An 18,442-nucleotide genomic window follows, 5' to 3' on the forward strand; every position below is an offset into this window, starting at 1 on the left:
ACTAAATTGGTGTATATTTAAGATTTAAGAAGCGCAGTTCGGTTGTCCTTTTGATTAAGCAGATAATGCCGCCTCTTCATTTTCGTTAAAAAGCACCGAAAGGAAAATAAAGAAGCGAAAGAACATCAAAAGGGTGGAAATTTAAGTTTAATTTCGACACTTTTTTGCTCTTTCGTTATTCTGGATTGAACACATTAGGTACGTATGTACATATATATTGATAAGCTTAAATAAGTGTTTTTTGTTTGGAGTTCTAGGAAGGATATCCGTTATTTAACAAAAAGCCACCTTAATTTTGACTTTAAACTTTAATTTAGCTAATTATGTGTAATGAGCCAATGGATCTCTTGGATGTCTTGCTAAATGATATTATTCAACCTCAGCAATATATTAAGAACAGAAATCTATTTTTTTTTCGAAGCCTAAATGAAGAATGATTCTAGCTAGTCTTCTAACGATAATTATAATAAGAAAAAACGTTAACTTCGGCTGCACCGAAGCCATAATACCCTTCACAGGTGCATTTTTTAAAACATAAAAGAGTATAAAAATATCTTTATCTTGATTTTTTACGTTCAGTTCAGTTTGTATGATAGCTATAAGTTATAGTGGTCCGATCTTAACAATTTCTTTGGATATTGCACAATTGTCTCTGATTATAATCCATGCCGAATTTCTTGAAGATAACTCGTTACATGAAAAAGATTTCCATGCAAGCGCTTGATTCCGATCGTTCAGTTTGTATGACAGCATATATATAGTCGTCCGATATCGGCGGTTTCGACAAATGTGCAGCGTCTTGGTGAGAAAAGGACATGTGCAAAATTTCTGGGCGATATCTCAAAAACTAAGGTACTAGTTTGCATATATACAGACGGACAGACGGGCATGGCTAAATCGACTCAGTTCGTCACGCTGATCAATTATTTACCTACTTTGTTAGGTCTCTGACATTTACTTTTGGGTGTTACAAACTTCGTAGCAAACTTATGACGCTGATGCAGGGTATAAATACGTATTGCTTCAACAAAACGATACTACTGTGATCAAAAAAGTAGGTGAATTTGTTTATAAAATGTAAATTCTTCATTAATTCTTCCAAAAAAATTTCATCATTGTTCGATAAAACGTACTTCTGCCAACGCTTTTTCCAGTTCGCGAAACCGTTGGAATAGTATTTTTCCGGTATAGCTTTCAAGATCTTCTTCTGTTCGATTTTTATCTGCTCAATCGCGTCAAAACGACATCTCCGCTGTTACTTTTTGAGTTTGCTTAATAGTCAGAAGTTTTTTGAAGCCAAATCAGGCGAATACGGTGGTTGCGGAACGATATTAGTCGAGTTTTTGACTAAAAGTCGCGAAGAACCAAGAGTTTCAGATGAATAACTTGAGGAAAAGTGGATATCCGCAGGACATATGTATGGTCCCCCGCATACCATACATATGTCCTGCGGATATCCACTTTTCCTCAAGTTATTCATCTGAAACTCTTGGTTCTTCGCGACTTTTAGTCAAAAACTCGACTAATATCGTTCCGCAACCACCGTATTCGCCTGATTTGGCTTCAAAAAACTTCTGACTATTAAGCAAACTCAAAAAGTAACAGCGGAGTAAGTTAAGTTCCGATAAATAGAAATTTAAATCTTTGGCGACTTAGTTACGATAATCGAGCCCCAAACCAAGCTTTTTGTGCGCGAAGGTAGACGACCCCCATAAACTAATTGACCCAAGAGGTGTATAAATCGATACAACGGTTCCAAACCCAAAATTTCAGCCGCCAACTCATTAGTAATAACTTCAGTCATTTGAACCCCTAATTGACTTGAATAAGCTTCCTATAGAACGCGTAGATATTGCAACCTATGTGAAAATGCAAGAAAAAGACTTCCAAAACAGAAGTCTCCAGTTACCAGGATAAATTAAATACTGTTCCAATTTCCAACTTTTTGTAACATTCAAAGAACAAACCAACAATTTCTCAATCGCGTACCAACTTATACTATACACAGTTATACTTGTTGCTAACCGCCTTACACCCAAGACACCCAAGTCCCAATTGCAAATGTGCTCGGTTGACATGGCGATTTCATTAATTCAACAACAGTCGTACGTGACTCCTCTTCCGGCATGCAAAAGCATTACTAAGAACTGGCATTGCCACATTCGCCACAGAGAATGCGCTGTGCCATTAGAACACTCCCAATCGCTGAGCGCATGCGTGTGGTCAACGGACATTCTCTGGATGGTGCAGATCATTTGTAAAATTTCACCCACGCAATTGGCAATGATAATCAATTTTGAATGTGCAACGAAATCAAATGCCCACCAGCGGCTGCACCTATAAAAGGGGCACGTTGCCATGGATGGGACACAGTTTTGTGGAACTTTCCAAAGCGTTGCAATGTGGATTTTACATTGCCTGCGCAAAGTGACGGCGTTCTGCTTGATCGCAGTGCTGGTGCTTGCAAGTGGTACCAATGGTGAAGATAACAACACAGCAGAGGGACTCGATCGAGAGCTATCGGACATGGTTTTGACCACAGCATTGGGTAAAATACGTGGTACATTGTTGCCCTCGCAAGTCGGTCGGAATTTTTATGCATTTCGTGGCATACCCTACGCCAAGCCGCCCGTGGGTGCTTTGCGCTTCAAACCGCCGGAGCCTGTAGATCAGTGGTTTGACATCTTCGATGCGACCTTCGATGGACCGCGTTGTCCGCAGCCCGGTCTTTACAGCGACGATGTTTCAGAGGATTGTTTACGTGTCAACATCTACACACGTGATTTGCCCACAGAGAAGGAACCGAATGTGAAGAAGCCGGTTATTGTATTTATACATCCGGGCGGTTTTTATGCGCTCTCTGGACAGAGTAAAAACTTTGCCGGACCACAATATTTTATGGATCGTAATATTTTATTAGTTACATTCAACTATCGACTGGGTTCGCTTGGTTTCATGAGCACCGGCACTGAAGAGGCGTTGGGCAACATGGGTCTGAAGGATCAGGTGATGCTACTGCGTTGGGTAAAATTACATATATCACGCTTCGGTGGCGATCCCAACTCTGTGACTCTATTGGGCTATGGCGCTGGCGCTATAAGTATTACACTGCATATGGTTTCGCCGATGTCGAAAAATCTTTTTCACAAAGCAATCATTATGAGTGGTTCGGCCACGGGACAGTGGCCCTTACCGGTCGAACAATTGAACTTGGCTGTACGTCAAGCGGCTTTGTTGCATTGTACCACCGAGAATTTATCGGATATGATGAGTTGTTTGAATTCGGTGAGTGAAAGTAACGGTTTTAATTTCGAGAACACTTGAAATTAAAAAAAATACATTTCTAGAAACATTATCTGGAATATGCCAACACTTTACCGCATATGTTCGAGTTCGGACGCAACAATCCGTTGATATTATGGAAACCCGTTATAGAACCCGATTATGGTCAGGAACGATTTCTGATAGAAGATCCAGTAAGATCCTACCAAAATGGCAACTTCATGAAAATACCCATCATAACCGGCATGACAAAAGATGAGTTCGCTGGACAGGCAATATGTGTGTAGGCTTTCAAGCAATTATCATTCAATTTATTTCCTTACTTTTTTTTAGCAATTCTTGAGAGTTCACGTCTGCTGAAGACGTTAGCACACAACTTTGAACAAATTGCACCGATTTGTTTTCTATATAGCGCTAATAGTCCTCGTTCGCAGAATATTAGTATGGAGTTAAAGAACGCTTATTTTGGCAGAGAGTCCTTGGAGTATGCCGGTACATTACAACCAATGGTCGAGGTATGTTTAATTGAGTTTATGTGAAGTATTTGGTATCTTGAACAAAAATCATATTACAGCTCTTCTCCGATGCTCTAACGGGTTTCGGCGTCCATCGCTTTGTACATTTGGCGGCGCGTTCGACCAAAGTCTACTACTATCGTTTCAGCTTTCAGGGACAACGCAGCCATATTTATTACCCAACTAATAAACCCTTTGGTATGTAAAAAAGATGTAAATTGTAATGTATTACATAATGAGTTCTTCTTCTTTGTAGGTGTTGTACATCATGATGATCTGATGTATTTATTTGTGGAACCATCTGTTAGCCGCATGTTCACTGAGGACGATCGAGAATACCAAATTGTTGATAAGCTAACGAGAATGTTCACAGCATTCGCTTATAAAGGGTGTGTCAATATGAATTTGTTCAAAATTTGTTCAAAGATAATATTATCCATATGTTTTGTTAGCGATCCCAACAAGCAAAGTGACGAAAAGTTGCGCGATATACGATGGCGCGCTTTCAGTTTCAAGCGTCAGCACTATTTGGATATTGGTGAGGAAATTGTACTGCGCGAGGGTCTCAATACGCATCGCTATGAAGTGTGGAAGCGTTTATTTCCATTGAATTGGAAGCGTCAGAGCAAGCATGATCTATTGGATTATGAGTAGATTGTTTGTTATTGCTTAAATGGGATTTAAATTACACTGGGAATACAATAAATGTAATTTCGAAGCAAAGAAATGTTTAACCCAATGATTTATACGTATGCAGTGAACAAGTATGAAAAAAGCATCTCTTTTAAAGACATTTGAGTTTCTGAAGGTTCAAATGCAAACAAATTTTTAAAATTGAAAACGGAATATTTACTATTTGAAGCAGTCTTGGAGCAACGACCAGGTTTTTAACACTATTTAGCGTCATCAATAAGATATGGATCTACTATTTCACAGCAAAGAAGTTGCGGTAGAAGTTCAAGCCAAAATAAAAGAGGATTAGTTGAACAGAAACTATATGGTTACAGAATCAACAAAATTCTTTAACTAGGCAGAGACCGCAAACTCGATCTTGAGATTTGATTACTCAATTATTTTTTAAAATTTAGGAGTAGCTTGAAAACTGAGTTTAGTTAAAGATATTTCAAATAAACATTTGAAGGGTTATGAGATATAGAAAATTCTAGTAAAGGAATGAGTTCCCAGACTTCAAATTCATTTTAAAGATTGGTTTTAATATTACTATTTAATTCTAGTGGCGTCCTCTCATGGCAACGCTATGAATTTTTCTCTGCTCTCTAGTTAACGTATTGGATTTGATAAAAGAGAGTATGCGGATACCTCTTTAAGCAGATGTAATCTCTTTTTTCAATGCTTCCAAGATTTGTTTTAGATAAGTTATGCTATCGCGAATGTCTACATTTGGTATTTCTGCGAAACCCAGAATGCAGAATGGCGTTGAACATCACCATCAGCTGCGCCGAAATTGGATAAGACCTTTCCGAGCCGTTCGATAACATAAAAGGTTTTAGACGGGGTGATAAAATGCTGGAAAAGTGATACCCGTCGCTAATCTATATCGCAGAGGCATCGTTTTCTCTAAAAGAATAATCTAACTGGAGTACGCAGATGATATTGACATCGTAGGTTTCAACAAAAGAGTAAATTTTAAAAATTGAAAGTATCTGTCTCGAAACCAACATTAATACCACCAACAATCTAAGCCAGGATATCAAGTGCAGAATAAATTTTAACAATAGGTACTAGCATGGTGTCGGTAGGCAATTGAGATGCAGATCCCTCTCTCGACGAACAAAAATTTCGCCCTGTAAGACTCATATCCTTGCCGCCCTATTATACGGCACAGAAATATGAACGATGACGAGCCGAGACGAGAAAGCACATGTAGCGGAAGAACTGTTCACCGCAAGGTCTTTAACGCCATCCGCGTAAGCAGAGAGTACCGAAGAAGATGGAACCACGAATGTATGAGCTCTATGGCGCTATGGGTACAGTGTCAACCAATGCACTGATGTCATGTTAGATCATGTCATACGCATGGTAGATGATGCCAAAGCGAAAAGCTCCTTCGATTCGAGAACAATGGGTGAACAATGCAAGCAAGGTCGCCCACGAGTCCAATAAAAGGACCAAGGACTTAGAGTCCTTTCTGCATATGAGATGTACAACTGGCGTAACCTCGCAAAAGATAAAGGCAACTGGTGAAGTTATGTGCTCTTGGCCCAGACTGACCTATGATTTTAGTGCAAAAGAAGAAGAAGAATACTATTGCAAATGGCTCCAATGTGAAATAAATGTCAAAAATTACAATATAAATTTAAATTTAAAATTATTAAACTAAAATTATTTATTTATCGATGGTAATAATTTGAGAATTGAATTAAAATACTATTATTTATATAGCAGAAAAAGAAAGAGTTAATAAGAAGTTACATAGTGCGGAAAAAAATAATTTTTTCCCCAAAGAAAGAAAAGATACGCATACGCGTATATGTAAAAGAGAGAATATTAGTGCAATATTGCATCGTAAATATTGCCATTTCATTTGAATAGCTGCTTTGGTTTGTACGATTCGCTACTCTCTAAAGCTTGGCGAATCGAAAGCAGGTAATTATAATAACTTCTTATAAAATGTAAATAAGTTGCAGTTTCTCGTATAATTGATTTGCAACAGTAACCACCGTTAAATTGCATTTAATTAAACTCTTTTTATAGCCAACTAAGTGTCAATGATATCAAATAACTATCCATATAATAGGAACGTGTACATGTTTTTAAATGCCTTATTAAGCACCCGATCTACATGTATACTGGTATAAACAAATGTGTAACATACCAGTACATTATTGGTATGCAAATAGCGAGACAATATTTTACAACAATGCACCATAAATTTAGCAAGGTGTTGAATAACGCTCGTTTATCTACGAGTTCAAGCTATGCCAAACTCAACAATAACATTAAAACCGTCAACGCACGGCGACAATAAACTATGAGCCAATTAAAATGTGTGAAGCCACGAATAACGGTAATATCCACTAATTTTTCAAAGTGACAAGCATAAATTAATTGTAGACGCCAAGCGGTGAATAAAAATGCAAATTACTCCAAGCAAATATTCTACATTTACATAAGTACTTACATAGGTACATATATATGTATATATAGACACATGTAACTATATAAGTATATAATATTCTTTATGGTGTTCACACTTCTTGGTGGCACATGCCAACGTGACACGCAATTCAACACACCCACATTTGTTAAGATTCGAATTAACCTTGCGGTACCTTTGTGGCAAGGCGCCAAAATCAGTTCAAATAATTTAAATACTACCTAAGCCGCGCCTTCCTGCATCTCTAATACTCCGTTATTGACAATACAACTGTGGTCGACACTGTATGATTAAATGCCAAGTCATTAGTTATGATAACGGTGCATTGCCCGCAGCAAAATGGCAGTCAGGTTATGGAATATACAGCAAAACGAAGCTGACAAGTAATTAGCTAACGTAGTGTGACATTAAAACGTTCAATTAATTAGTGGATTTGCGATCAACTCGTTTTTGAGCTCAATAAGGTGTTGAAATTGTAAATGAAGGTATCGCGATATTTATTGCACCGCTATAAAAACTGAATGTAATCCGTTTCGTAAAATATAACCATTATTCGAAGTTTCAGCTCGAGCACAAACTCTAAAGCTTGCTTGTTCAAATTAAACATTAAAAAATTAAATCACTGAGCTGAATTTTAATAATCTAATAAAGTATCTTCAAAAGTGATTTATACCGTTTTTCGTTTTATTCGAAGAAATATAAAGAAAAGAAATATGTAGCTCCAACATCTTACTGACGATTTCTAAATATTCCAACAATAGCGCCACCTGCCGAGTTTATGTTAGTTGACTAATGGAAACTCATCGCAAATTTATCGCATTGAAGAATGTTGTGTTGCTAAAATAATTCCAGATTACTTTAGAAATTCAAACTTCACCTGTACCAAATGGACGCAAATGTATGAAAAATCTCGATTAGGCGATTTCCGATTTTTTCTATTTTTGAAGATGTTTTTTTTTATTTCGAGTAAGATAAGTGACTTCAAGACCTCCAATAAATGTGGAGTTAAATACTTAAGTTCGTGACAAAGTAGACTCTCCAAAAAACTTCTGCAACATTTTCAATGTTACAAGCAAACTAGTTGTTAATTTTTTTTCATCGTAAAAATCGCCAAACTTCGTAACAAATAACTGCCAAACACACATTAATTATGAAGATCAAACTTCACACGAACATAAAAAAAAGTTATACCTATCCAGAAAAAAGTAATTGTCATTTTAGTTTAAGCGCGCAGTTAAAATGGACCAGTCCAAATCAATTTCGATCAGATAGTATAAACTGAAGTTAGGGTAGCGTTATAGGTGTGGTAGGCATGGCTGTGGTCACCTGCTGCCACCTGTCTGCCACCAGTCTGCCACCTGTCTGCTACCTGAAAGCTATCGTCATATTATTCAAAACGCTCTTTTAGTTAAAAAAAAATTCTATCAACAAATCAAACTATGAGCTATGACAGAAATATCTCATTGCAAATATAAAGGATATTCACTTGCAGAAGTGAAAAACTAAAAAGCTCAAAAGTACACGTTATTTTGTTCACTATATGTATAATCCAAAATATTTCATAGATTTTTGTTTTCAAATAATTACAAAAAATTTATAGATAATTTGTCCATTAGTCCATCAAACTGCTTAGGCAATGACTTCTTCATCTTAACCACTATAATACGAATATGTTGCACGCAATCTGCCAGCTTCACAAGCGTCGGCACAACATTGTCAGCAACAACGACGCCACACGACTAAGTATGGCTGCCATGACGTCACTGACAATTAATTAATTCCTTCCGAATATGCGCTATTGACAATGCCGAAGTGATTGTCGTTGGTGGCATGCCGCAGTCATGTGTACTGACATACAAGGTAAGCACTACTGCATACTTACATACATACATGCATATGCATAATGGTTGTTGCAAAGCAGCGCTTATCTTGTTTCCTCGATGTCGATATTTTAACCTTTTTCTGTTTATTATTGTATATTTTATGGTTTGTTTTTGTTTTTTTTTGCCGCTGCCCAATTGCCGGCTAGGCGGCGACGCAACATTTTCCGTCGTTGCCCACTTTTGGTAGCTTTGCTATGGCAATGTGACGACAGCAACATGAAAACAACAACAATATTCGTTGCACCAACAACAACAACAAAAACATTTGCTAACTCACACCGCTTTGTTGTACCACGTTGGCGGCATATTTGAGCTCTGCACATTTACCAAATGACTTGCTGCCGCTGTTGTTACCGCCGCCGCTGCTGCCATTGTTGCATTGACCATCGTGGCAGCTCTTGTGCTTGTTGCTATTGTTGTTCGGTTGTTTAATTGCATTTACGGTGCCATATTAGTGTGCGCGCAGCACTTAGCTGTCAGCAACAATTGCCTGCTCTGCTCACGAACTTGCTGCCACCACCACTAGCGCACTGGCAGCCGGCTGCCGGTTGGCAACGCCACATAGTTGCGCTTTGTTGTTTTTGCTTGTCGCGATAATTGCGCTCTGATTGTGCCTTTGTGCCTACAACTATATATCACACACATATTTAACTGACATGTGTGTGTGCCGGTTTGCAACTGTTTATTGTCGGCATTTGCCATTGACGCTTTGACGCTGTGTTTGTTGCTTTTTCAGAGCTTGTGCTTACGATATTTGACAACTGAATAGGGTTTTGAATTTTTTCGCTCATTGGCAAATTATTGAGCATTGACAGCGCATTTAATTGTTGCAAGCATTTACCATGTGGCATTGTTACTAAACTAGTCATCAGATACTAGTATAGTCTGGCATGCGGTTGCAATGTGAGAATGTTGCTGCAACAATTTGTATACAAATGCATACATCAAGTCAAAGTTTAGTCACTTACAAGTGGTTAATGCCGTGTAAATGTGGCATTTTCGGTTTTGTCGATTACGGTGATGTGGGTGCCCACTTATTTTGGAAATATTATTGCATAGCACAAATATGAATATATATATTGCACTATAGAGCAAAAAGTATTTTTTTCTGCTTATTGTACTAAACCAATTTTTCCCGGGAGATTAAGTCATGAGTACAATAGAAAATTAATTTCTCCGTTTTTCGAAGTTAGCGACCAGTTAGCTTCAATAAACTGTCCTTCCAGGACGTGGTTTACCCTCAAGACCGAAATAAGGTTAAGTAAAGTTAGGTTAGAGGGTCGAACCGATCCATTGTGCTACCCAAAACTCCTATGAACTGGATCAATAGACCCTTACATGCCGACGAAACGCTTTGTGCCTATGACAAACTTGTTGAGACGGCCAATATCTATTTCGGCCAAATCTTCTGGTCCGCCGAAAGTGTGATTGCCGTGATGTTTCAGTCTCAGCCTAGCAAAAGCCGGACAGTGGAGGAAAAAGTGCCGGTATGTTTCCACCTCACCCTCCTCCATACAGCTTTGACAACTAGCATCGGGTAGTATTCTAAGCCGCACCGCATGAGTTCCCATTGGACAGGGCCCAGTGAGAACTCCTACAACAAGATCGAAATTGTTGGAACGAAATTATTTTAAAAACTAATTTTGAAATTGGCGTTCGGTTAACACATCTTCTCTGTACACATCACATAATTTCGTCTTGCTTGAACTGAAGCCTTGAAGCCTTTTGTTATATTTCAAATATTAGTTATAATTAAAACAACAGTTTTTTACTTACACCTCAGCTAGTTACTTGGCTTAACTCATTCTCCTTTTTACGGTGTGTGTCTCAATATTAAACAACGTATGGACGACCGATGCTTTTTGAATATAAAATTTTTCTTGCCAGAATTATGATTAGAGGTTATAAATTGCTTATTGCTATAAGAAAGATTTTATTTATTTTCATTTTAATTTGGCTTGAATTTGAACCCAGAACCTCCAGGTTGCTTATAACACATTCAATTTACTCAGCAAATACAAGCATTAATCTTGTAGTTGAATTTCAACCACACACATAAGTATAATAAAAAACGATGGTACGGTATTTTGGTATCATACATCATTGTCGCTAATTTTTTACCATTCTCTGGAGGCCAGAGTCATTGAAGCCTGATCCAAACCATATTTGTGTATTCGAAGCTAAATTGATGCGATTTTGCCGTAATTTTCACTGTGACATATTTTATAACCATGGAAAATAATTTTGGAGATTATTTTGTTTTCATACGTAACAGCTTATTTTGGACGGCCACTGATGGTTCATCGCCTTTGGTGCTCATATGACCTGTAGAGAAATCAGCAAACCACATGAATATGGTTGCTTCGCTAGGCGCAGGGCATTTACGACACCGGTTATGACTCACACACAGAAACAATGATATCATTAAATAACTTCAGGTATAACAAAACTTTATATTAAAAAACGTTCAGTTGCACCAATGCTCTAACATCCATCACAGGGGCATTTCTTATAGCATAAGAGCATATAAAAATATCTTTATCTTGATATCGCGATCAGTTTGTGTGGCAGCTATATGCCATAGGGTACCAATCTGAACAATTTATTCACAGATTGTAGTCTTGCCTTGAGCAATAATCGATGCCAAATTTCATGAAGATATATTGTTAAATAAAAAAGGACATACAATGACTTGATTTTGACCCATCACTTTGTAGGGCAGCTATATCTTATAGTGGTCTGATAACGGCGGTTTCGAGTAATGAGCAATTTCTTGGAAAAAAAGAAAGTGTGCACCTTTGTTTATAAAAAAAAAATAAAAACAAAAATCATTTACAGGGCCCTGCATTATTTGAATGGAGCAAGCTTTCTGACAACTTTTAACGCTTCTCTGTCATTAGAAAATAAGAAAACGTCAGTGGCGTGATAAAAAATTGCCACTTAATTATATTCCACATACACCGAGAGCGACGGTCAAGTTTTAACTAAGCCAGATACAATGCTTAAAAAGGTTTAACATTTCATTTTTCAACACTAAATTAATTTAGACTATCTTCTAAAGCCATTAGTGGCTATAGAAAAGGAGTTTCAAAGAACTATATAGCGTTTATGCTTTTAAAGCCTTAACTAAATTCTACTAATTGAGAGCAAAAAAAAAAACAATGCGTTTTTATTCGAATGCGTTAAAATTTAATAAAAATTGCACATAAAGCCTGAACACACCAAGCTGCGCATTATTCCCCGAAAGTCGTAAAATCTGCACCTTTGCCAAGGGATCAAAACTGCGCTTCAGCACAATAAGCAATCGCGCTAATTCATTATTGGTTTTAAAATGAGCACCAAAAGCAAAAATTTGCCTAACTTTGAATAAGAGAATATTGTGTATATATGTGCATATAAAGAATACATATGTATTTGTGCATAATTTAAACTTAACCCCCGCGGTGCATGATCAAATTAAGTTGGCATGTCGAAAGCGGCTGAATGCGTCGAAACGCAGAGCCGCATTGTTTTTTCACATATACATATGGGTATATATATTATATATACTCAATGCACAGGTTGCATGGCTGCAAGCAAACAAATAACAATTTTATTAATTTTCATTATTCGACAGTTAATGCCGACGAAGGATGCTTACGGCCTTTAAAGTGGCTAAAATTGATCGCACAAAAAATTAAAAACAAAAACAACAAAAATCAAATAAATAAAATTATTACTCAACCGAAGCGTAGCTAGCATAAGCCGCAGCTAAGTAAGTATGCAAAGCGCGAAGCAAATGAAGGTGAAGTAGCTGCGTGGGCTGTCGGCATAAATTGCCAATCTTTCTGCCGGATTGGCGGCGCAGCCTCTTCCCAGCCAACGCCAACACAGCCTCCGCTTAATTAAGGCGCTTTGAATGGCAAACAAGTAACACAGCGGCATAACATACATACACATGTATGTACATATGTGGCTGCCTTGGGCGTTCAGCTGCCGGCAGCAGCAGCTATGCCAGGGACACGACGATTTTTTGGCAACCAAAAAAATGCGAAATTGATTGAGAAAAGGAGGCTAAAATTGGAAATGCACCAAAAAGGGTTTTGCCGATTTTTATGATGCGAGTGCAAATACATGTCCACAGCGGCAACACACACACACACACACACCCATACATACATACCAGCGATTGACCTGCCATTTATTGCTGCGTTTGCCTGCCTGCAGGTGCTATTTCGGCAATTCGTTGATGTTAAAAAATATTTGCACAGATAAAATAATCATAAAAAATTACTACAAATTTTATTTTTGTTATAAAAAAAAATATAAAAGGTCCATTAGCATACGCGCAAGTGCTATTGCGCATCTTCTGTGGCCGCATTCGCTTTCATTTATTCTGACTGAATTTTCTTATTAGTCTGTCTGTCTGCGTTTTTATTGTTTTGTAATTTGGAACTCATTAAAATTGTTCCTCTTTTATTTTTTTATTGCTTTGCAAATCCTCAACACACGCCTCATAATCAACCGAAAGGTGTTCGCTTGCAAATTTATTGGCACAACGCGGCGTTGCACACATTTAAGCGGCATATTTTTGTCATTTTCGGCATCATCCTCAAACTTTGCGTATATCTTTTTTTACCGCCAAATTATAAAATTCCAATTAAAGCAGGTATCCACTTTGTACCAAAGCATTTAGCCTTTGGACTTGCCACTTATGCCACATATTTAAATTAACAGCTTTGGCCGGCTCTCACGTTTTAACCTCTGACCCTAAGTGGATAGATCGCCGGCAGCGTGAGTTAATGTTTTTATTGCATTTTCAGTCAAGCTGGCAACCGCTGCAGCATTAACGCTTTTAATTGTTTCACCGTTACTTAGACGGCCGTATTCGATAATCACCACTTAACGTTTTTCAACTGACGCTGCTTTTGTTTGAAATCTGCCGGTATCAAGTTTCCAAAAGGCTTAGTTGTTGTAATATTTATGTTTATGTGCTGGTCTGCGCCATAAAGTGCCAGAAACGTGATTACAGTTAATTTGCGAACTTTTGTAGTGAGGCGACATGATATGCGTAAGCGTAAAATATCAATATGTACAGAAAAGGTAGGTGCGTGCAGTAAAACGATACTGGTCGCTAAATTAAACTTTATCTTAAAAATATTTTCAAAACCACATTCGATCCGCTCGTTACATGTGGATATGGTAATAATGTACAGTTTTGTAATGATTTGAGATGCATTATCACTATACAATATAAAGCTCACTTACTAAACGACTTACAAGTGCATCAATGTCAAAACTCAATAACTCAAGCATCCTGCATAGTAAATGATAAATAAAAATGAATTGATTATGTTTAAGGAATTCGCATAGTTTAGTCTAAGTGTGGGAAATTAATGTTTTGATATTTAATTTATAAACTTAAAATTTTCGAGATCACATTACAAAGCCAATTGCAAAGAGTGAAATATTTCCAATTTTATATAATTTATACAGCTACATATATAATTCACAGGTGCTAAACACTCAGATGTAATAATTTTTAAACTCTTGTCACAGTTTGAACCCAGTATATTAGTTTTTCTCATCTAGCGGTTATTTGTAAAGCCTAAAACTAGTAGAAACAGATATAGAGCTGCTGTAATCAAAAAGTAAGGCGCAATTGTTTATAAAATGTTAATTCTTTATTTGTTCTTTCAAATCATTTTCATCTTCGTCCGATTTTTGCTAACGCTTTTTCCGGTACTCGAAACAGTCGGAATAGACTTTTTCCTTCTATTCGGTATTTATCGTATATTTAATCGCGGCATCTCCGCATTGGCTTTTTGAGTTTGTTGAATATATAGAAGTCGCATGAAGCCAAATCAGGCGAATACAGTGATTGCGGAACGATATGAGCTTTGAGCAAAAAATCTCCTCATATCAATCCTAAAAAGTCCAAAGCCGCCTTAATTTCCATTCATTATTCTGAAAATTATAGCACCAATAAAACTTATTAGTATAATTTTATGCATTTAAAAAAATTTTATATTAAATATAACGGTCAAATTTCTCTAAAACAACACTAAACGTACTTGACACTACTGAACATTAGTATTTTGGCATCTGCTTGCAAGCGCTTAACAAGCCTAGAAAACGATGTTAACTGCTATTGATTGCAATCATGCGAACACACACATATACTTTTATATGTATATGTGAATACGCCAAAGAATTTCTAGTAAGATAGTGTAGGTTATGGCGTTATGGCGCCTTCCCGTCTGTAGAACACCTGCGCAAACTGCCATGTCGGCCCACACAATATAATCGCCTGGCGCCGATAACGTCCCGCGCCGAACATTCGTCCATAGACGAGTAGCAGTACCAAGGCGCATTATTGCAGCCTCCGCAAATGGCAATGCGTGATTATTTCTCACAACAGGCAAGTAATTGTGCAGTGTGAGACCGAAAAAAAAAGAAGCAATAACAACACAGCTGCCACAGTAAAAGCTTTAGTGTCTTGAAGCAAACGCAATGCCGCAAACGACGCTTCCAGCGTATTCTCACCAACCGAAAGGCCAGGTAAACCCTGGAACAGACACAGGACTATGTTGGCTTGGTGCGGCCACCTTCTACGCCTCCGGAAATGACAACAATTTCAGTGCAACGCCATAAGCTACCAAACGCTGCGGTACCGGCAAAATAACTGCTGCAACAGCAATAATAACAAGAGAATACGCCAACCGACAACATTGAAGAATTCTACATTTATAGACAAAGCATGTTGTGGCTGCATTGTCGGACGGAAAGCATTTGCAGCTTGCAGCTGCAACATCTCCAACACCAAAAAAAAACACCCAACAGCAGCAACAAGAATAGTTACAATAATAATAATGTAGAATTCATTGAAGGTGGCTCCCCAGAAGCTGCCTCTGCCTCTGCCTCTGCCTCCGTTACAGCCAACAGCGAATGGGCGATGCATTCAACGTTGATTGTCGGGCGCAGATGTCGCCGCATTTTGTGGTTCGTTAATTTTTGCGCAATGCTGTAAGTTGCAAGTTGCACATTGCAAATTTAAAGAATTGCAGGTAAACAACAAGGAGAACAAGTAAAGCACAGTCATTTCTCTGCTGCAAAATCGCTGAGCCTTGTTACAACAATTGTTTAGAATTGCTATGTGTTTTTGTTGTTCTTGTTGTTGTTGTTGTTCATGAAAGTACGCGGCGATTGCAGCTGCTGGCTGATTGTCTGCCTATAACTTTAACTAAGTGCTCGCGTAGTTGAGCGCGTACAAAATTTGCCACATAATCAAGGCCCACGCACTTGTCTTATGCTAACAAAGGCCGCGGACTGCAACAATCTGAAGAAGACAGCGGCTAAAAAAGTAGATGAAGCGTAGCAAGCCTTTCAAAAATTACTTTAAGACAGAATAAGTGTAAAAAAAACGTCGAAACAATGCAAAGGATCGAGACACCTTCGCAGCAACGGATCAACGGATTAACTCGGCACGTAGCCTTCTTGCCAATTTTCCTTGACAACGAAGACCTTATTGTTATCGGATATGCGCGAGATGATCACATCTATTTTTACGCTTTGCTAGCTATCTTTTGTTCGCCATGTATTACGAATAGTATTCATCGTTCAGCTACTCAGATGCTTGTAGTTCACTTGATGCTCCAACTAATATTGGTATGGTCTGTATTATACCTTGAGCAGGGTATATTAAGTTTGCCATGAAGGTTAGGTGTTGTAACACCTAAAAGAAATCATCGGAAAACCTATAAAGTATATCCATATAAAAATGATCAGAGTGATTGAGAGAGTGTCGAGCTGAGTCGGTTTAGCCATCTTTGTCTGTACGTCTGTCTGTATACATGCGAACTAGTCTCTCATTTTTTGAAATATTGATCAAAAATTTTGCTCACATTCTTTTCTCCTCAAAAAGCGATATCGGACCACTATAGCCGCCATACAAACTGATCGATCAATATCAAATTCTGATTTGGAAATCTTTTTTATTCTACAAGATATTTTCACGAAATTTGGCAACGCTACAATCGAAGAACAAATCTGTCTATATAAAACATTCACCAAGACGGACCAATGTTGTCTCAACTAACATATTTTGATCACTGGCCCGCCTAGTTATTAAATCCCAGGGAGTCTCACAGCCTACCCAACACATCTATCTATAAACAACCTCGACGCATGTGGTTCAATCTCAATATCTGTCAAATCGGGTTATTTGTCCTCGTGTATACAATTTTCACAACTAAAACCGCAAGACTCCTACCTTCCAACAGTTGTACCTATAAATGAATTTAAACGCATTTGCCTTCAATTTAACTCAAAATCTGTCAGCTAATATTTCTTAAAAAGTTCGATTTGGTCAGACAACAATTCTCAAAAAAGTTTAAGAGCTGATGACAACCGCAGTACATTTCCTCACAGTCCCACAAATCTGTACCATCCTAGAGTTTTAGTAATACTACGGGTTAAAGCCGTGTTATACGAAAAAAAACTAAATTTTAAAAAATTTACCAAAGTAAATATCAGATATTATTCTGATTTTACTTTCAATACCTAAAAACTATACGAGTATAACTCACAGTGTAATTTCTAGTATAACAAATTTATTATTCAGCCGATTCTGTTAATTTTCTCTGTACTTTAATTTGTGTTAAACGAGAGCATTTACGCGGATCATTAAGTTAAATTGAGCTCATTTGAGATGAGAAGAAAATTCGAAACAAAGAAATTTAAATTCCACTTTGATGGCATGCATTTGCAATCAGTAACCACTGGATGGACCCCAGCCAAACCGCCAATGCACCATAACACATTATCCGATGCTGGGGTCCTTTGGCAATTTTTCATGTGTCTCTGCCGTAATGTGAAACCTGCAATTTGGCCTCGAGGTATTTTAAAGCTCCTTAACTTGATTTTAGTGCCATCACATTTATATCGTTATGTATGCATGTGTATAAGCATGTATTTGTACCCTTTTTTGGGTTTGTTAATCACTTGTCGCTCCTAATGAGTTTTTAATCTGTGCTCATTCGTCGCTTTATGTGTAGTCAATTAAATTTAAATTTTTAAATAACACTAAGCATTTAATTGGATTGAAACCGCCTTCATCCATAAGCAGATGCCTCATATACAATATATACATAAGTTTGGGGCATGCGCAAGTTATAAGTGCTGCCCATGTAACCTGAAGCCAAATAGAACACTTGGCGAAAGCTTTCTTTCTTTACGCTTCATCTCAGCTGTCCGAAAATTGAGACATCAAATAATTTTTAAAATATCAAATTGCAATGATTTTTTTTTTTTTACACAAAAACAACAAATTAGCACGATCTCAACCGAGTGCAAATTGACAGCACACATGCTTTCATTTTTGCCTTGTGCCTTGACGGTAGAAATTTAAAAATTTCGGTGGCAGGTGCAATTTGGATTTCGGTTAGCTTGCAAGTTTTATATTTCCTACACACACTTATTTGCAGTTATACCGTAATTTAGCTTCGGCTACTGTTTTAGTTGATCCAAAGAGGCCATTGGGCTATTTATTAGTTGTCGTGTCGTCCAGTTCAAATACAATAACGACATCATTTCCAACAGTAGCACGCAGCTATTGAATTTTGATCACTATTAAATTTCCTCGAAACACACACGAATTGAAGACA

General features: G+C 37.6%; 1 protein-coding gene across 1 annotated transcript; it reads left to right on the forward strand.

Annotated features, from left to right (window-relative positions):
* Nucleotides 1-2,385: 2,385 nt before the first annotated feature.
* On the forward strand, nt 2,386-4,548 carry LOC106627419 (juvenile hormone esterase). Its single transcript, XM_014247516.3, has 6 exons — nt 2,386-3,285; nt 3,348-3,561; nt 3,616-3,797; nt 3,857-3,995; nt 4,054-4,186; nt 4,250-4,548. Exons 1-6 carry the CDS (start codon nt 2,401-2,403, stop codon nt 4,449-4,451), a joined length of 1,755 nt encoding a protein of 584 aa, XP_014102991.2. The 5' UTR covers nt 2,386-2,400; the 3' UTR covers nt 4,452-4,548.
* Nucleotides 4,549-18,442: the final 13,894 nt, after the last annotated feature.

Source organism: Bactrocera oleae, chromosome 6 (assembly GCF_042242935.1).
Source record: "Bactrocera oleae isolate idBacOlea1 chromosome 6, idBacOlea1, whole genome shotgun sequence".
Lineage (NCBI taxonomy): Eukaryota > Metazoa > Arthropoda > Insecta > Diptera > Tephritidae > Bactrocera > Bactrocera oleae.